Here is a 19,317-nt window from a genome sequence, read left to right as displayed (position 1 = left end):
AAAAGAAAGTCACATTAGTCTAAAACTGACCCATAGCACAAACTAGAGAGGCGAGGACATTATCCACGTTTACAAATAGCCAGTTTCTTTTAATTACTCACCAGTGTTAATGCAACATCAACCAAGACACATCCTTGAGACACAATCCTTTAATGACAGTGGGAGTGTTTAACTGCTTAAAAAAAAATATAAAAGTACCAGTCCAGCAAACTAAAATATTATCGTGAGACTGAAATATTCTTAATATACACATATATATATTTTTTTTTAAAAAAATGGCATATATCATGCATATCAGAGACATACTGTACAGTTGCAAAACATGCTTAATGATATTGCTTGAAACGTATATTGTAATAAGAGTTGTATACAGGGTCTGGGGGTTGGTTCCACCCACACCTTCAGTCACTCAGGAGCACATCTGGTCTGAATTAACACGGCTTAGAACCTCCCCAGCCCCCCAGATATCCCAACTCCCTCTAAGAAAATCCAGCTCAACTCCTGAACTTCCGACATGACTTGGGTCAGCGCTTGTGCCCTCGACCCACAAGGAAACACATCACAGGCATCTGATTAGGGCTGGAGAGACAAAACACACGGCAGAAATCACACGCACATATGCACACATGCACATATGCACACACACACACACACACACACACACACACACACACACACACATACACATACCTACACACAGGCTATCATGTGCAGCATGGGTACACCCAATAACCAATGTAAGGGCTTGCAAGTGAAATCCTTCGAGTAGTGTCTGTGTGTGTACGTGTGTGTGTGTGTGTGTGTGTGTGTGTGTGTGTGTGTGTGTGTGTGTGTCTGCATATGTGTACAGCATATGAAATAGATTTATATTGTATAAAATGTTATGTAAACCAGTTAATGCAATTGCATTATACTGTCTCTGGCAGTCCAGAATGTGAGAGATAGTGGCAGTATCTAGCAGAGAGTGTACGTTTGACTGGAAGATGTCATTCCAAACATATATCCTCATCTCACCTATGTTACTCTGTGACCTGCTGTCCTGATATTGTTATGACTCCATGAAATTATTACAGTATCTCCAGTATCTCATCTATAAACATTTGATTCTCAGTGCATGCCTGAAAGCAGCTGCAACGCATACTTTGCACGAGTGCTTGTTTGTGGGAAAGTGATGTCTAGGTGAAGTATTTCTGAGAAGATTTTTTTTTTTAATCCCCTCTGACGACCCTTGTCCATAATATAAATAATATTTGGTATTCAATTTTAGATGGCGGTGTTGGGGCTGAGTATGCGTATACTGTACAACTATCCTGTTTCACGCGTCACAGTCTGGCTGTTGCCTGCCCGTCCCGGTCCCAATGGGTTTGATGACACAGAGAGGAAGAGAGTCACACCCATGGACTGGTGCAGATGCACTTCTGTCTGACCTCCAGAATGCAGTGCTGCCTGAATCACTCACTGGATGGGATGGGAATGTTAACACGCAGATAGAGAGAACGCCTGCCCAGTGTCTTATAGTCTCAACCACATGGGAGTGGTGACATTAGGACTTCTTGGGGAAACGATATACAGGTACTGGTCATATAATTAGAATATCATCAAAAAGTTTATTTATATCAGTAATTCCATTCAAAAAGTGAAACTTGTATCATGTAAACATTCATTCCATACTGTATATATTTGCGTTTAACTTTGATCATTATAACTGACAACTAATGAAAACCCCAAATTCAGTGTCTCAGAAAATTAGAATATTGTGAGAAGGTTCAATATTGAAGACACCTGGTGCCACACTCTAATCAGCTAATTAACTCAAAACACCTGCAAAGACCTTTGAATGGTCTCTCAGTCTGGTTCTGTAGGCTACACAGTCATGGGGAAGACTGCTGACTTTCATTGCTAAAGAGGCTGGATGTTCACAGGGCTCTGTGTCCAAGCACATTAAGGACCATGGTATCCCTGTTCTTAATAGGGCTCGGACACACGCCTTGCACTCTAGGAATATTGCCGCCATGTTGGTAGTGCACCAAACGTATACCTAGTATCCATTCATTTACATGCAGAAGACAAGAAGCAGAGATATAGTATTAGCGATTCTTTTCCTCTTGCGATCGTGGGTTGCGCTGTTACTCCCCACCAGAGCGGTAGATAAAACAGAGTGGCGACACTCCCATAGACCTCCATAGGAAAAAATGGCAGCGCTTTTTCCAGGCTATTTCCTCGTTATGGGGCTTTTGGAACTGTTTACAGCCAATCTCTTGGTCAGTAGTCAATGAGTTAATTGATTACACCTTCCAGCATCAGAAGTACATCCCACCCTCCTGCGATTCAGCCATTCAGCACAGGATTTTTTGGAACTGTTGATCGTGGCGGCAACATCAAAGAGTGTTGCAACTCTCTCTATCTATGGCTCTGCTCCCCACTACACAGCAACATACGACCAAGAAGGCAAAAACGAAGTAACAGGAACACACTACAGGTAATGGGCGGGAGTAAATCCATAGTAATCAATAGTAAACTAAGGAGGCTGCCAATATGGCTGTGCCCACAAAGTTTTCACGTCATGATCCCGAGCCCTATTGGCCAGCAAACTCGCCTGCCCTTAGTCCCCATAGAACCATAGAATGGGGTATTGTGAAGAGGAAGATGCATTACGCCAGACCCAACAATGCAGAAGAGCTGAAGGCCACTATCAGAGCAACCTGGGCTCTCATAACACCTGAGCAGTGCCACAGACTGATCGACTCCATGCCATGCTGAATTGCTGCAATTCAGGCCAAAGGAGCCCCAACTAAGTATTGAGTGCTGTACATGCTCATACTTTGCATGTTCACAGTTGGCCGACATTCCTGAAAGACTTTATTTGTATTGGTCTGAAATAACATTCTAATTTTCCAAGACACTGAATTTGGGATTATCATTAGTTGTCAGTAATAATCATCAAAAGAGATTAACATTTGTAAATTCTATATCAGTATGTGTGTAATGAATGAACATAATATACAAGTTTCACTTTTTGAATGGAATTACTGACATAAATCAACTTTGATGATATTCTTATCAATTATTAAAGTTATTTCATGGATCCAGGATACTATGCATCCCGATAAAGTTCCCTTGGCCTTTGGAATTAAAAATAGGCCCTCATCACCACATATCCTTCACCATGCCTAGATTGGCATGGTGTTTTTTCCAGTTAGCCTATTAGCTGGTTTGATTTGCATTGAGCGCAATGAGAGTGAAACCAGCTAATAGGCTATAGCTGAAAAAAAACCCACCATGCTACAATCTCTAATTTATGATCTTCTCCCACTCTATTACATTTGCTTTGTCCATGAACTACTAGACCATTCTCAGCATAGCATAGCACTGTATATGGTATTCCATTTAATTTATTCCAGCTCAAGTTTTTTATTTAAAATGAGGTTGGCTTCAGCAAGTATTGTTAGATTGAAATTTAATGTGTTTGGACAACATTTAAAATGTGATTTTGACCATAAAAAGGCTGGTGATTCAGTCTGGCTAAAAGTGGGCAGTTGCCTTCACTGGTCTGAAGTACCCTCCCTGGCAGTGACATCATATCTGAGGGGTTGACTTCAGCCTTGTTAAAGTAGGAGGAGTGAGCAAATATAAGCTGGTAAACAAAATACCCGCTCTCATGTGTTGCACACACACACACACACACACACACACACACACACACACTCACTCACTGGCACAAACATACACACACACACACACACACACACACACAGACACACACACACTCACTGGCATCCCCACACACACACACACACACACACACTGGCAACCACACACACACACACACACACACACACACACACACACACACACACAGCACACACAAAAAAGCATACACTTTCCCGTGAGTCTCTGGCAGCCAAGCGGTTAGATCAGGTCTGTTGGACGTGGTCCTCCAGTCTAGCACACAGACTCATTGATATCCTCCCCTCCCTCTCAGGCCATGTGTGCTCTGCTCCATCCCTCTCTCTCTCTCTCTCTCCCTCTTTCTCTCTCTCTATGTCTTACTCTTGCTCTCTCTCTCTCTATCTTTCTTTCTCTCTCTCTCTAACTCTCTCTGTCTTACTCCGTCTCTCTCTCATCCTATCTCTCTCTCTGTCTTACTCTTGGTCTCTCTCTTACTCTCTCCATCTCTCTCTCTGTCTTACTCTTGCTCTCTCTCTCTCTATCTCTTTCTTTCTCTCTCTAACTCTCTCTGTCTTACTCTGTGTCTCTCTCACTCTCTTACTCTCTCTCTCTTTCTATGTAGCCCTCCAGCTTTGCTCTGTTTATACAGATATCACAGAAACTTCACTTTTGAGCCACAGGCGAATGAATGGCAATAATTGAGATAAATGAGTCATTTGGACCCAAGTTACATAAGAAGTGACCACAGCAGTTTTAGATTAGCAAAAGCAAGCAAAAAAAAGGCCATGTGTTCTGACGTGGGAGGCAAGGTGTACTATCAATATAGGAAGCCAACAAAGTGGCTTCTGTGAGCAGTGAAGTGAGGTGATGGCTCGGGGAGCAGAATCATGAAGCGGGGGCCTGCTCGCCTGCTCCCTGTACTGAGGTCTTTTTCAGCTGAGCTGTAGACGTTATGGGAATTGGGTGAGAAGGGTGGGTGGCATGACAAAGCTGCCGCTGTTCTTACCTCACGATCTGGTACAGCTGAGTCATATTCCTAAACTGGAATATGACCCAGTATTTATACTGCCGTATGCTAGATAAATACGACTATGTGTGTCGGTTCACAGGGATGCGGGATAATCGAACGTTATCACACTCTCCATTTACATGGATCTTGTAGGATTTTCCATCATCATGGGAATGCATACTGTACATCAACTATCTGGGACTGTATATTTGCATGGTTGCAGTAGTTCCAAAGCATGTTACAGTAACAGACAGTAAAAGCTCTGTGACCACATTACACATCAACACTTCACTACAACAGGAACCAATTTCAGTTGAATAATTAACCGATTAGTTATATAGATATATAAGCCAACTCATCCCTATGCATTCCTTTGTTCACAAGTGAGACTGACTTTTCTTTTTGTCAGCCCAGTTTTGAGACTACTGTCGTAAGACTGCAAGGGCATTACTTATGCTGTCTGGATATTCAGTGAAAAAAGTCTACAACAATTCTAAATGACTCACTAAAACAAGTGTTAAACTAGAATCTGTTATTTGGGCATATTGAGGTAGGGGAGCAGACGTTAGAAAATGGCCTGGCTATGTTACAGTACTGCTTTCAAAATACTGAGAACCTTGTAGAAAATCAACAGTGGAACGCTTTGAAAATAATGTGAGTTTATGGCCAGTTCAAATACATATACGAGCACACACAGACACATACCTACTGTAAGTGTAAGTTAGATTTTCTGGTCACTACAAAGAACTCAGTGTTAGTGATCTCTGACTCTCCCTCTCTCTCTCCCTCTCTCGCTCCCTCTCTCTCTCTTGCTCTCTCTCTCTCTGCAAAGGGGGCACAGGCCTGAGACCCGCCCCAACAGACTGCAGTGAAGCAATAGTGAAGTAGTGCTGTTCAGTCAGTGAGTGTTGAGCTCAGGCTGAATCATGTCTGCAGTCAGGACTGTGCTGATGCTCTGGATCTGTGTAGGTTCATGGGTCAGTACTCATGGAGCTCTGGTTATCTCCAGGGACACTAAAGTGCAGGTAAGTTGCCAGTAATATGCTATTAAATGACTTTATCATGTATGGGCCTGTTAATTGGGCCAATGTTTGAAACAGAGATGTTAATGGTTTGGTCTCTTTCAGGACAATCCTGACAGGGCCAGACATATTACGGTATGATGTTTCACTTTTCAAAGTTGATAACACTGTTAAATGTCAGAAATCCTAGCAATTTGTGGTCAGTTCTGTCACTCTCAGACATTGAATATGTAGCCAAAAGTCGCTGCGCCATGTGGGTTGACATTTTGGTTTTTTTACATTTTTCCCAACAGAAACGCAGTGTCAGTGATGTAGAGGTACAGTAAGAGACTTGTGCTCTGTTGATTATCTTTAGAGAAACAAATGTGTGTTTTAGTGAAAGTTTTTAGGTGCGACTGAAGTGTTCATACAGTCTTACAGTAGATCTGAATTTGTTATAAAATATATGATAATCTTACAATCAAATAATATGTACTTTCTCAGTTTGTTCAAATCGTTTTGCTCGTCCCTTAGTCAGACAGCTATTGTTGTTTTAACACATTGACCAACACACTGCATGTTCTCAAAGCTGTTCACACACCCAGATGTTGGTGAGGCTTTGAGTGACTCATAGGGTTTCTACTGTGGAACAGTTTAGGTCATTATAACTCTTTTCCGTTTAATGATGCTATTATGGTAATTGTATGATCTTCATGATTAGTAACCTGACAAAACTTCATACAGTGACACACCCTGGTTTTTTTTGCAACAGATTGAAGTGCAGAGTATGAAGGTTGACTGCAAGGTGGCATCTCGTTTTTCTCACACGATTATGACCACAGTGGCGAAGAACAACGGCAACTCGTCGAAGGAAATATTCTTTGAAGTGGACCTTCCAAAGACTGCTTTCATCACCAACTTCAGCATGTTAGTCGCCCCTTCATTGAGAATCCTGATCCCATTCCGGAATGTACAGGGTGTTTAACAGGATGCAACCATAATGATCCTATTAAGACAGATTCAATGCCAAACACTATTCATTAGAGATCAGACTTGATCGCACCGTTGGTGTGCTAAACCTCTAATTTAAATCTTTTTTTGTTGTTGTTATTGTGTGTTATGTTAGGTATCTGTTGTGTCCTATCCGCATCTGGTTTTTGAATAGGGTTGTTTGAATTGTAGGGAGATAGATGGAGAGACCTATGTGGGAGAGGTGAAGGAGAAGGAGACGGCCAAGAAGCAGTATGAAAAGGCCGTGTCATCAGGACAGACCGCTGGACTGGTCAAGTAAGCTGGTTTGGATGAGGAGTTCTGACGTCTCGAGTGTCTCTTTCGTTCTCTCTTGTATATATATATACATATATACTGTATATATTGTTTTATATGTTTGTGTGTTTTTCTTGTAACATACCAGAGCGTCTGGCAGAAAGATGGAGAAATTCTCCGTTTCAGTGAACATTGCGGCCTACAGTAACGTCACCTTCACGCTGACCTATGAGGAGCTGCTGAAGAGGCGGTTGGGCAAATATGAGATCATGATTCGGGTCAAGCCCAACCAGTTAGTTCAGCATTTTGAGGCAAGTTTAAAATGCTCTGAAATTATTTTGCATTCATTTTTCAGAGTAAAGTTATGATTATGATGCCATGAATTAATTCATACATATATAATTACATATGTATGTATTCATCATAATGACTAATAGCAACTGGCATGCTACATTATTAGATTGTGGCAGACATCTACGAGCCTCAAGGAATTGCCTTCCTGGATGCTTATGGGACATTTATTACCAATGAGCTACTTCCTCTGGTGGAGAAAACTGTGACTGACAATAAGGTAGGGGAATACCAAAGACGAGAGGGAGTCATCATGCCATTTAACTCAAGAAAATCCAGAATAGCTATAAACAGAATATATAATACTGTTATCACATTTCACAATTCTGTATTATTGTAAAGAGGAAATAACTACTGTACTTTTTACATTTTACCTACAATTTCATTTGACTTGACTTACTTTGTTGTTATCAAAAGGATTGTTCTTATCCAAAATATGAGCTGATACTGTATCTTACATCGTGGAGCATGATCTCTGTCTGTAGAATTAGCATATAATCCCGAATTTTCTAAAAATGTCTTTCCAATCCTCTCTTATGATAAGGAGGAAATAACCTGCAATTTCATTTGACTTGACTTACATGACGACAGACTTTCTAAAAATGTCTTTCCAATCCTCTCGGACCTCCATCAGGCTCATGTGTCCTTCAGTCCAACGCTGGAGCAGCAGAGGAAATGCCCTGACTGTGATGGCACTCTGATCGATGGGGACTTCTTCATAAAGTATGATGTGAACCGCCCAGAAGGTTTTGGCGACATTCAGGCAAGAAAAATGTTGACATTTTCATTTAATTATCATTTTCTTCAGCCTCAACATCTGCTTCAACTCATGGATTATCATTCCTATTCCAGATAGTTAATGGCTACTTTGTGCATTATTTTGCACCTGCGGACTTGCCCCGGGTTCCCAAAAATGTCATGTTTGTGATAGACATCAGTGGATCAATGAGCGGACAGAAAATGGAACAGGTGAGAAAAGATGTAACTTCAGCTGAATATTCTCAGCAAATAATCTGCTGGTTTTACTGTCTGAAGGCGTATCCTGTCCATTGCATTCCCTCAGACAAGAAAGGCTTTGTTGACCATCTTGAATGAGCTGCATGAGGATGACTACTTTGGACTGGTTCTATTTGATGACAACATTGAACCATGGAGGCCATCCCTGACCAAGGCCACGGAGGGCAATGTGACAGCGGCAAAGGAATTTGTCAAAACTATTGAGGACAGAGGCAGTGAGTATGTCCAAAATATTCAAGAACAGAGCTCATTCATTCTAATTAAATAAAAACACCAACAACAAAAATAGTATTAACAATAGCAATGATAAATTCTGACATTATTTATTTAGTTGTCCCCATGTATATTTTTTCATTCAATCTTTTTTTCTGGAGTCTGCTGATCTATCAATCCAAAATTACATTAGTAAGATCACAGGAAATGGGTAAATAATAAGAATAAAACAGAATATTGTAGAGATTGCACTATTTTCATTAACTTAGTTGCTCCTCCTCTCAAAGCTACAAACATCAATGATGCAGTTCTCAAAGCAGTGGAAATGCTGATCAGAGACACACAACAGAACCTGCTCCCGGAGAATAGTGTATCTATGGTCATCCTACTTACAGATGGACAACCCACTGCTGGTCAGTCATTTCCTTTGTATCAATGTATAAGCCGCGGCTAATAGTTGGGAAATTACGATATGTAAGATCTTAAAGAAAGCATTCACTAGCTATGTGGTATTTTGGACAACTTAATGATATATATATACAAACTCCAGACTAATTCGATAGTGTCATTAAATACAAAAAGAAACCTCTGCATGATGAGATGTAGAGTTTTTGTGTTCCCAGAAAAGACAAAAACGACATTGATTTATTTCCTTGAGCAGGAGAGACAGACACTGTGGTAATTCAGGAGAACGTCCAGGCAGCCATTGACAATAACGTGACCCTGTTCTGCCTGGGCTTTGGTTATGACCTGGACTACGGCTTTTTGGATTCCATGGCCAAACAGAATGACGGATTGGCCCGCAGGATCTATGAGGCATCAGATGCTGCTGTCCAGCTGCAGGTAAACACTTTCATGCTCGTTCGTCATACATACAGTATACATTTCCAAAATTATAAATATCATAGCAATATATTCTTATCTCATTCCATTCATTAAATATGGAAGAAATTCTCCTTTGGACACTGCATTACCGGTATTTGATCAACATGACTACTCAGCTTGTGATGATAAGCAACATCATCAGGGGGGGGGGGGGGGGGGGGGTCAGTTAAAGTGAAATGTTACACACTTTCAATCTTACACTAAACTAATGCTTTCCTCCAGGGATTTTATGAGGAGGTGGCCAGTCCCCTTCTCTCTGATGTGCACTTCAGATACCCTGAAGATGTGGTCAACTCCCTCACCAACAGTCGCTTTAAGCAGCTTTTCAACGGTTCCGAGATTGTGGTGGCGGGACAACTGATTGAAAATGATGTGGACAACTTCCTCATAGAAGTGTCAGCACATGGGGTGAGCATCTCCAGGGGCTTTATTTGAGAGTCACTTTAAACTACAGTAATATCCTGCATATAAGCCGCATTGTGTATAAGCCGCAGGACAGTGTTTTATGCAAGTTAAAAGAAACAAAACCATATTAACACCATATTTACTGCCCTCCTGTATTAACCTCATAGCTGAAGAAATTTTGCAAAATCAATGTACTGTATAAGCTGCGGCTAATAGTCGGGAAATTACTGTAAGATTTTGGGTATAGTAGGCTAGCCTATTGTATATAAGCCTGCGATTACACACTTGCAGGCTGATGATTGCCGATGGGAAAAGATGAGTGTGCACAATGTGTTTAATTCTGTAAGAAAATATGTTCACAATTATTACTATTACTATTGGCATAACCTCTTCACAACACAATTCTCCATGGGGAAACTGTGTGGTGGGACTGTATCTGCTAAAGATCGTAGTTTATACAGGGTACTATAGGGGCAAAGATAAATAGCCTAAAGGCAAACAAGCTGATTTTGTTGTTGACTTGCGAATACATCAGAAGATCTGGAGGTGAGGTCTACACTTACATCTATTCATTTAGACACTTTTATCAAAAGCAACTTACATGTTGATTATATTACAAGGGCCATTGCCCATGGAGCAGCTCAAGGCTAGTTGTCTTGCTCACGGGCACAATGATGTATGCCGAGAATTGAACCTACAACTTTTCACCCTACTGCATACTAGCCCAGCTCCGTAGCCACTACACTACCACCACCCATACACAAGGTTATACTGCAACACTCAGACTGGACAGCCGTTTGTGTCGCTCAGTCACACCTCTGTGTCTCTGTTCAGGTGGACGAGTATGTGATCCAGGGACAGGCCACAGCCCAAGAGTGGGACATCATGTTCCCAGACCAGGAGTACATATTTGGGGAGTTTACAGAGCGCCTGTGGGCCTACCTCACCATCGAGCAGCTCCTGGACAAGAAGTCAGTGTTATTTTGTTCCTCAGGGAAGCCACTTGTACCCCATTTCTATAGTGGGATAATAGATAGTAGGCCTAAATGCAAGACATCTCTTTCCTAATAACACCTATATTATGATATTATTGATGTCATCATGTTACTCTTTCAGAGATAAAGGTTCACCAGAGGAAAGGGCCAATGCTACAGCGGAGGCTCTGGACCTTTCCCTCAAGTACAGCTTTGTCACTCCCCTCACATCCATGGTGGTCACAAAGCCAGAGAACGAGGAAAATCCAGATGACGTACTCATCGCAGACAAACTCACAGAGGGTATGAACTTGAGATAGAGCTAAAACAAGGGAGCAGTTAGACTAATGGCATTCAAATTCTAATACAAACTCAATGTGTGTGTTTGTGTGTGTGTGTGTGTGTGTGTGTGTGGATAGAAAATAAGATTCCATGTGTCTAATGTCAACTCTAACCGATTGCTATGCCATTTTACAGACCAGAGAGTTGGCGCTCAGCCTCCAGGTAGGAGTCAGCAATACTGAGAAAAGCAGGGGTGTCACTAGACCCAAAACTACTGAGGCACAGTCCAATCTAATGATAATAATAATCTGCTACCAAAGAGGCAACAAGCAGGGATGGGCAAAATTACATCAAAAATATGTTTTAAAATAACATGAAATACCCTCATTTTAAGTGTATGAAAATAAACTACAAAATACAGTAGCCACACCATGTATCAAAATAATATACTGTATTTTTGTCTGTATGTCTGAATTTACACTAAAAGTACTCTTTAAAGGGAACATGAAATAATTTTGCAAACCTTCAATATCTGTCTATTCCTTCATCAGTACACTGACTGCTAATTAAGAGGATATTGTTCGAGAGCAACAGCTTTTCTCTACCAATGAGACATGGCATAAATCTGCAAACAGACCTGCCTGGTACACTGACATACTGTACAGAGAACGACATCTCTGACATTGTCCGTGAATGTCCAGAATGCTTCATATTACTTCAGGTGATACATGGGGCAACTTTTTGAGCAGGCTAACCACATAATCGATACCATGTGTTCCGATTGGCTGTTCATGCTTATTTACCTGATGACTGTTTCCAAGAAAATTAAGTTGCCAAATATCAAAGGGAATGTGCCAGAACCACAATACTCAGGAATATTTTAATTCAATTTTTATTTATTTTTTAATTTATTTTTATTATTTGGTTTTTTTAATTTAACTTTGATTTAATTTTTAATTTAATTTCACTTATAGAGCGCCAAAACATTACACATGTCTCATGGCGCTTTACAGAGTGTTAAACATTCAGAGAATCAGAGAGGGCCCATAAGTAACAGGGGCGGGGGAACAAATCCCTAAAATTGGAGATATATATAGGAAGAAACCTCGGACAGATCCATGACAAGGGCCCAACCAATCTGCCTAGGGTCTGTTACAGTACAGTAGGTCATTAGTCTCAGAAAGCTCAAATAGTCCAGAGTAGGGAATAAATTGTCCATAGGGATTAATAATTTTCTTAGGGAAAGTAATGGGTCGCTAGGATGCATCAGCCTGGAATTCGGGCAAGGGGACCACAGCAGGCAATGTTAGGGCAGTCGGAGGAATGGGACTTCAGGTGTGATGAGGGCCAAGCATAAGGATGGCTGATGACTGGTAAAGGTTTACCTCACAGGAGAGGTGTAGGGTGAAAGAAAAGAGATATAGAGTGGGTTAATAATTACTATAAGTCATGTTGGTTATGGTGATATGTAATATTATATTATAGAGAGAAAAAGGCAGAGAGGGAGAGTTGAGAGAGAGAGGGAAGTTGTACGGCGTGACACATAGAAAAGTCCATGACAGCGCTATGCTACAGCAGCATACTGTAACTAAGGCATGGTGGAGGGTAGTCAGCACCAGCACAGGTGCGGTCAGTGGCCACCATGGGACGCATGACTGGGGCACCAGTCACACAAGCCCACAGCAGAGGTGCTCCGTTCCAATAAGACCCTGAGGTGGTTGAAGTTCCACACTGCACCATACCTAACTATGGGAAGCACTAAAGAGGTATGTCTAGACTTAAAAATAGGGAGGGTGTCTGAATCGAATTGAGGAAGGGAGTTTATTTCAGAGGAGGGGTGCACAGTAACAAAAAGCTCTGCTTCCTACTGTAGTTTTTGAAATTCTTGGAATTTCAAGAAGCCCAGTATTTTGTGATCGTAAAGGTCTACTGTAGGTGGATTATATGGGACTAGAGGATCTGTATATTCTGATCTGGATACTGTATATTCAGGTGCCCTGCCATTTGTATGTTAGAAGTAGAATTTTTAAGTCAATGTGACTTTTAACAGGTAACCAGTGTAGAGATGCTAGTATGGGGAAATATGTTCATATTTTTTGCTTCTAGTGAGTGTGCGAACAGCTGCGTTTCGTATAAGCTGTAAACTCTTTAAACAGGTATTATTGAAGCCGGCATATAGCACATTACAATAGTCTAACCTGGAAGTGACAAAAGTGTGGATTATTTTTTCAGCGTCTGGTAAGGATAAGGACTATTGCCCAATGACATTGCTCAGAAAGATGTATTGTGTATCATCAGCTTTGGCAAACTTATAAGTAACCATGTGGTTGAGTGAGTGGGCTGGTGTGAGCGAGTGTAGTGTGTGTGTGTGTGTGTGTGTGTGTGTGTGTGTGTGTGTGTGTGTGTGTGTGTGTGTGTGTGTGTGTGTGTGTGTGTGTGTGTGTGTGTGTGTGTGCAACCTACATGTTACTCATCTCGCAATGGATCATCTTCCTGAATCACAGTATGCAGCTCACAACAAATCGGTGCAAATTATTAACGTCACAAAATTCCAAAAGTATTGGTTTTATATTTGCTAAACTATTTCTAAACTACGAAAACACATACATTTTGATACAAAATACATAACCATTTTCTTCAATTCAATAAAATACAAATGTCAAAATACTATTTTGTAATCGAAATACATACAGTATTTGAAATACACGCATAATAGATACTGCCCCATCCCTGGCAACAAGAGCTAGATAAAACCTTAACTTATTTACTGGCTCAAAGCAGTTCAATAGTGGGACACGTGCCCCAGTGAAAGGGGTCTAGTGACACCCATGGATGAAAGTTAAACATACTGTAATGTCAAATCTGTCTATGCTGTCATTGACGGGACTCTCATCTCTTGTAGCAGGCATGTTATATCATCATCAACCCCAACATGCCTTCCTCAGAGTGGCCTCTGCACCCCGAGGAGATTATGATTTCGGTAAGTTTGTAGCCTCCATCTCTCTCGCACAAAATATCTCATCAGAGGTTATTATACTATTACCATGTGGTGGTGGTAGTGTAGTGGCTAAGGAGCTGGGCTAGCATGCCGTAGGCTGAACAGTTGTTGGTTCAATTCCTGGGTTCCACTGTTGTACCCTTGATTTTCTACGGGGACAATGGCCCTTTAATGTAATTATTATGACCGCAGCAAAGAAGTCATTCTGCTCACAGAGATGTTGCAGAACGGACATGTATCAATGTTATTCTACATCAAATGTCATGTTCATGTTCTTCAAAGAAGATGCCTCATTTCCTCTTGTGGATGGAGACCCTCATTTCATCATTGAGTTGCCAGAGAAGAATGATGCCCTGTGTTTTAATATCAACGACGAACCAGGCACTGTTCTAAACCTGGTGAGAGATCCTGAGCTTGGTAAGAAAAGCCTTTGTAGGCACTTTTCATGGTACATTAACTATTCTCATTTAACCAATGAATGCACATGTATGACAATTAACACACACACTGTATGAGAGAGGAGGGAGGGTGCGAAAGAGAGAAAGAGTTCACAGAATGTGACACTGTGTTTGAGGTGTGCTGAGATGAAGCAGTCACGTTTTCATTTACACAACTAAATTACTTTTTACATTTCCTTACGTGATGCCATCCCAACACACAGGTATTGTGGTGAATGGCGAAACCATCGGGGACAAGAAGAGCGACTCTGGGAGCAAAGTGAACACATACTTTGGACGCTTTGGTATAGTTCATGAGAAGTTAGGCGTCAGGCTGACGGTGAGCACAAAGGAGATATCTGTTGCCCAGGACAGCAGAATGGTCAAACTTCAGTGGTCCCACTCAGCTTCTGTTAAAGGTGCCAAGTGAGTAGAAAAAGTGTTCATTTCTTAAAGCAGCATGATCACTTATTAGGCTATAGTTTGGCTGTCAGCATTGCAAGGCACTGTCTCCTTTCCAGATCTAACTGTTTTCTAATTTAGACTTAAAGTGTGCAACATCAGATATGTTTCTTTCTTGCTACCTGGACAAGTACTATCCCCATGATGTTAAAATACTGTAAGCTGATATTACATGGTTGTTGTGTTGCTCCATTTAGACCTTACAATAGTAGTGCTGTGTTCACACATAATGTTCACACTAGTTCACACAAGCACAGATTGATATGTCATAGCTCATAGTGTATAAAAGTGTATAAAATAACATGAATGCAATGTGCAACATACCCAGTAATTTCTCGCATATTAGCCGCATTGTGTATAAGCTGCAGGACAGTGTTTTATGCAAGTCAAAAGAAACAAAACCATATTAACACCATATTAACTGCCCCTGTATTAACCTCATCGCTGAAGAAATTTAGCAAAATCATTGTATAAGCCGTGGCTAATAATCAGGAAATTACGGTATAACTGGACATTCTCTGCCCAACAGCATAGACCTGCATATCACAAAAGATCGCAGTCTGACAGTGACCCTGAAAGACTCTGTGAAGTTTGTCATCATTCTGCACAAGGTGTGGCATAAGCACCCGTACCACCAGGACTACTTGGGCTTCTACACCATAGACAGCCACCTGCTCTCCCCCAGGGTCCACGGACTGCTGGGTAAGAAGTGACCTGGGACCTTAATGGGGAATTCTGGCAATTTTAAACATACATAGATATCTGCTTCTTAAGGTCACTGAGTAGGCTACTGTCGGTGCTGTAGATGCTGCATTGTCTGCAGCAACTCAAGCAAGGTAAAACCAATTGTTTTTGTTTGTTTTTCATACCATACTGAATCGAGAAACAGAGATCTAGATGAAAAATAGCCGGATATCTCTACTTTGAGAATTTGACTTGTTCCCTGAAACGTTATTAGCTACTCATGTTCATAAAGTTGGTTTCTTTCATTTTGAATTTGATGCCAGCAACATGTCTCAAAACAGTTGGGGCAGAGGCATGTTTACCACATTTTACCTCTTCTTCAACTGAACTGTCTGTAAAAACAATTACACAGTGGGGTTGTATAGCAAAAGTATATGTAGCAAAGAAGAAAGTTTGGGGAAACCCACATATCAAAGACGTGAGGGTTATCTGGAAGCCTGACCCAGAACTGTAGTACAGTATCTATTTTGTTTGGCATATCATGACCATGTAAAGGGTTAATACACAGTACACTGCCCACTCTGACCATCATACAGTATATGACCACAATGGCACTTCTCCATTTATTCTACCATATCAAACAGGTCACTTGGATCTGCCACATTTCCATACAGTCTGTTAGACTTGAAGGTGGGGTTGTTCATTATGATGTTGTCAATTTAACCCCCTGAATCCTTGGACACTTCTTTGTTTGTTAATCCATTCCCTAGTTTGTAAAAAAAAAAATAACAGTAAGGTCATCATTATCATCTGACATCAGAATGGTGCTATCTCTCCCAACAGTTCCTTAATGAATAGCATCATGATCATATTATATTCTTTATGTTTACATACCATTTTTTTGTTTGATTTGTTTTCCTAAATAGTTTTTCTAAATGTAATCACTGCAGCTCCAAGATGGAAATTCTCATGACCTTGACTGCTCATTGTGCCCTTGATATGATATGCTTCATAAATAAACACAATGTGAACATGTTAAAGTGTTAAAACTGTCTATGTATGGAGGGGGTCTTTACAGCATCACTCTTGTATGTGTTGTGGTCGTGGATGTTTACCTGATATTGGTGTGTTTGTATTTATAGTTTACCTTATTTTTACTTTTGTTATAACCCACCAGGCCAGTTTTATCATGGTGTGCCGTTTGAGGTTAGTGACACATACCCAGGAAAGGACCCAGAAAAACCTGATGCTTCAATGTTCATCAAGGGGAACAAACTAACTGTGACCAGGTATGTAGACATAAATTAAAAGCATTCAAACCTAATTTACGCATAGTTGTTAATCATGCCTGGATTGTATTCAGCTGATTTTTTTTTATTATTGAAAGCTTATAAAAGCTTATATTTAGGCTGGGTGTTGAAATGGTCCTTTTGACTAAATGTCGCCCTCTTTGGCAACCACAATTGAACTTCAATAGCTTTGCGATATTTGACATTCACATGTAGGTTTTGGTCTAATTTTCAGTGGGTATTTTTAAGTTCAAGATTTTCATATGAAGGAGGGCACAACCATGCCTCATGTTCATGATAGCTCTTTGGTTATGCACAACCTCTCCTAATTCATCAAAACCAAGACAAAAATGGTTTCCATTCTACTGTCTCCTAAATGTTTGCGGCAGATTTGCAGCAAACTTGTGGGTGATTTATGGGAAACAAATGACTTTAAAAAAAATATTGCCAGAAATGTGTGGTTTGCCACCAGTGGCAAATGTGTTTGCCAGAACTTTGCCAGTGATTTGCCACCACACTTAGCCAATAATAGCGAACTTCTGATGAACCTAATTTGCATATGACATTGTAAATTTGCTGCAACATTGTCAAAAGTTAACAACTGTTTGCCAGAAACCTAATTTGCATGTGAAAATATGACCTTGCCACAAATTTGCAGCAACTGTTTGCCATAAACCTGAAATTTCTGTAAGGGTAGCTGTTCTAAAATCAGTGTACACTATACAGTAATAAAATCAGTGTACTGTAATCTATGGACGCGAGTGGCGTATTGCTTTCCTAAAATGGTTACTACATATCTGGCAAGATTTCATAAAATAAAGGCACAGCAACAAGAAATGTAGTCATTCATTCATAGATAATCATTCTGCCGCCAATATGTCCTCTATCAGAATGGTTGCCAAGTTGTGGTACTGTAGCGCAGTAATTTACAAAATGCAGTCAAGGTGTGTGTTTGTACTGGATTTTACAATGGCATCGAACGTGATTCAGCCAATCATAATCAAGGACCGGAACTATCCATTTTAGAGTTGATATCTCAGTGGGTTTACAGACTTAGAAGGCGTATTTGTAGAGGGAAACTTAAGTATGCAAAGTATTGTAAATTTGAAATTTGTAATTACTTTTCCTCAGGGGTTGGCAGAGAGACTTCCGTAGAGATGTGAAAAATGGAGAGAAAGTGCCCTGCTGGTTTGTACACAACAATGGAACTGGACTCATCGATGGGAGCCCTGAAGACTATGTGGTGTCCAGCCTTATCTAACGCTGTAAAAAAATAACATCTATGTAAAGACAACCAAGCACTCATAAATAACAGAAAATACATGAATTTGTCTCTTCGGGGTAATGTTAAAATGATTATTGTATAAGTGAATAAATGAATGGAGTGCAGAGTATTTAGTGATAAGAAAAGACAATGGCATATAAGGCGATGGCATATAGTATATTTATATATGAGATAAAAAGTAAATGATTTCTTATGTATTTCAGTGCTTTTCACAATGTCACTCCTATTAAATGATTATTGTCCAACTTATTGTACAGAATTCTATCATTTCTTTCACATCATGTTTTTCAATCATGCATAGGAAGACTTTAAAGAAGGAACTGCAATATTACAATACTACTATTACAAGCTTTGAGATCCCATTAACATTTGCGTATACAATACACACAAATTGCATTTCAGTTAGAATGCAGAAAAGTGCTAGTGCCTTTGATTTCTCACATCTCTTTCATTAAGTGTTAGTACTGATAGTAGTGATAGTAGTGATAGTCATATTTGATAGATATAGATACTTTATTGATCCCCAAGGGGAAATTCAAATTCATGTCCCAAATGTCCATGTCCCAAAGATACTGTGTACATAGCCTGGCTAACACCAACACCATCTGAATGAGATGTGGTCTGGGAACCAAACATTCATTTGCCTGTGGCCTATTAGGCAATCCCAGAGCTGTGTAGATTTGAACAAAAACTGGTTTATAAAGGGATATTCTGCCATTTTTGGAAATAAGCTAATTTTCCACCTCCCCTCGAGCAAAACAATTGATATTTTACCCTTTTCCCGTTCATCCAGCCATTCTGGGAGTCTGGCGATACAACTTTTAGCTTCAGCCTAGCATAGATCATTGAATCGGATTAGACCATTAGCATCTCGCCTGCTAGCATCATGCTTAAAAGTGACTAAGATTTCCGGTAATTTTCCCATTTAAAACGTGTCTTTTCTCAAGTTAGAAAGTGCAATAAGACCAACTGAAAATGTAACCTGGCGTTTTACTAGGCTGATTTGACATGGAACCACACTCATCTGGCGTAATAATCAAGGGAAGTTGCAGACGTACCATGGGCGCAGTGATATCACTTACTACTGCTT

General features: G+C 40.4%; 1 protein-coding gene across 1 annotated transcript; it reads left to right on the top strand.

Moving 5' to 3' along the window:
* The first annotated feature begins 5,578 nt into the window (after nt 1-5,578).
* On the top strand, nt 5,579-18,465 carry LOC134092821 (inter-alpha-trypsin inhibitor heavy chain H3-like). Its single transcript, XM_062545919.1, has 22 exons — nt 5,579-5,703; nt 5,806-5,835; nt 5,994-6,017; nt 6,452-6,606; nt 6,862-6,966; nt 7,094-7,256; nt 7,406-7,516; nt 7,931-8,059; nt 8,149-8,265; nt 8,360-8,528; nt 8,814-8,939; nt 9,188-9,369; nt 9,634-9,819; nt 10,651-10,787; nt 10,933-11,093; nt 11,268-11,294; nt 13,975-14,052; nt 14,353-14,487; nt 14,732-14,933; nt 15,499-15,671; nt 16,831-16,942; nt 18,074-18,465. The coding sequence occupies exons 1-22, from the start codon at nt 5,605-5,607 to the stop codon at nt 18,201-18,203; spliced, it is 2,751 nt and encodes a 916-aa protein (XP_062401903.1). The 5' UTR covers nt 5,579-5,604; the 3' UTR covers nt 18,204-18,465.
* The last annotated feature ends 852 nt before the right edge of the window (nt 18,466-19,317 follow it).

This window comes from Sardina pilchardus, chromosome 9 (genome assembly GCF_963854185.1).
Source record: "Sardina pilchardus chromosome 9, fSarPil1.1, whole genome shotgun sequence".
In the NCBI taxonomy this organism is placed as follows: Eukaryota; Metazoa; Chordata; class Actinopteri; order Clupeiformes; family Clupeidae; genus Sardina; species Sardina pilchardus.
This window is presented reverse-complemented; position numbering and strand designations above follow the sequence as displayed.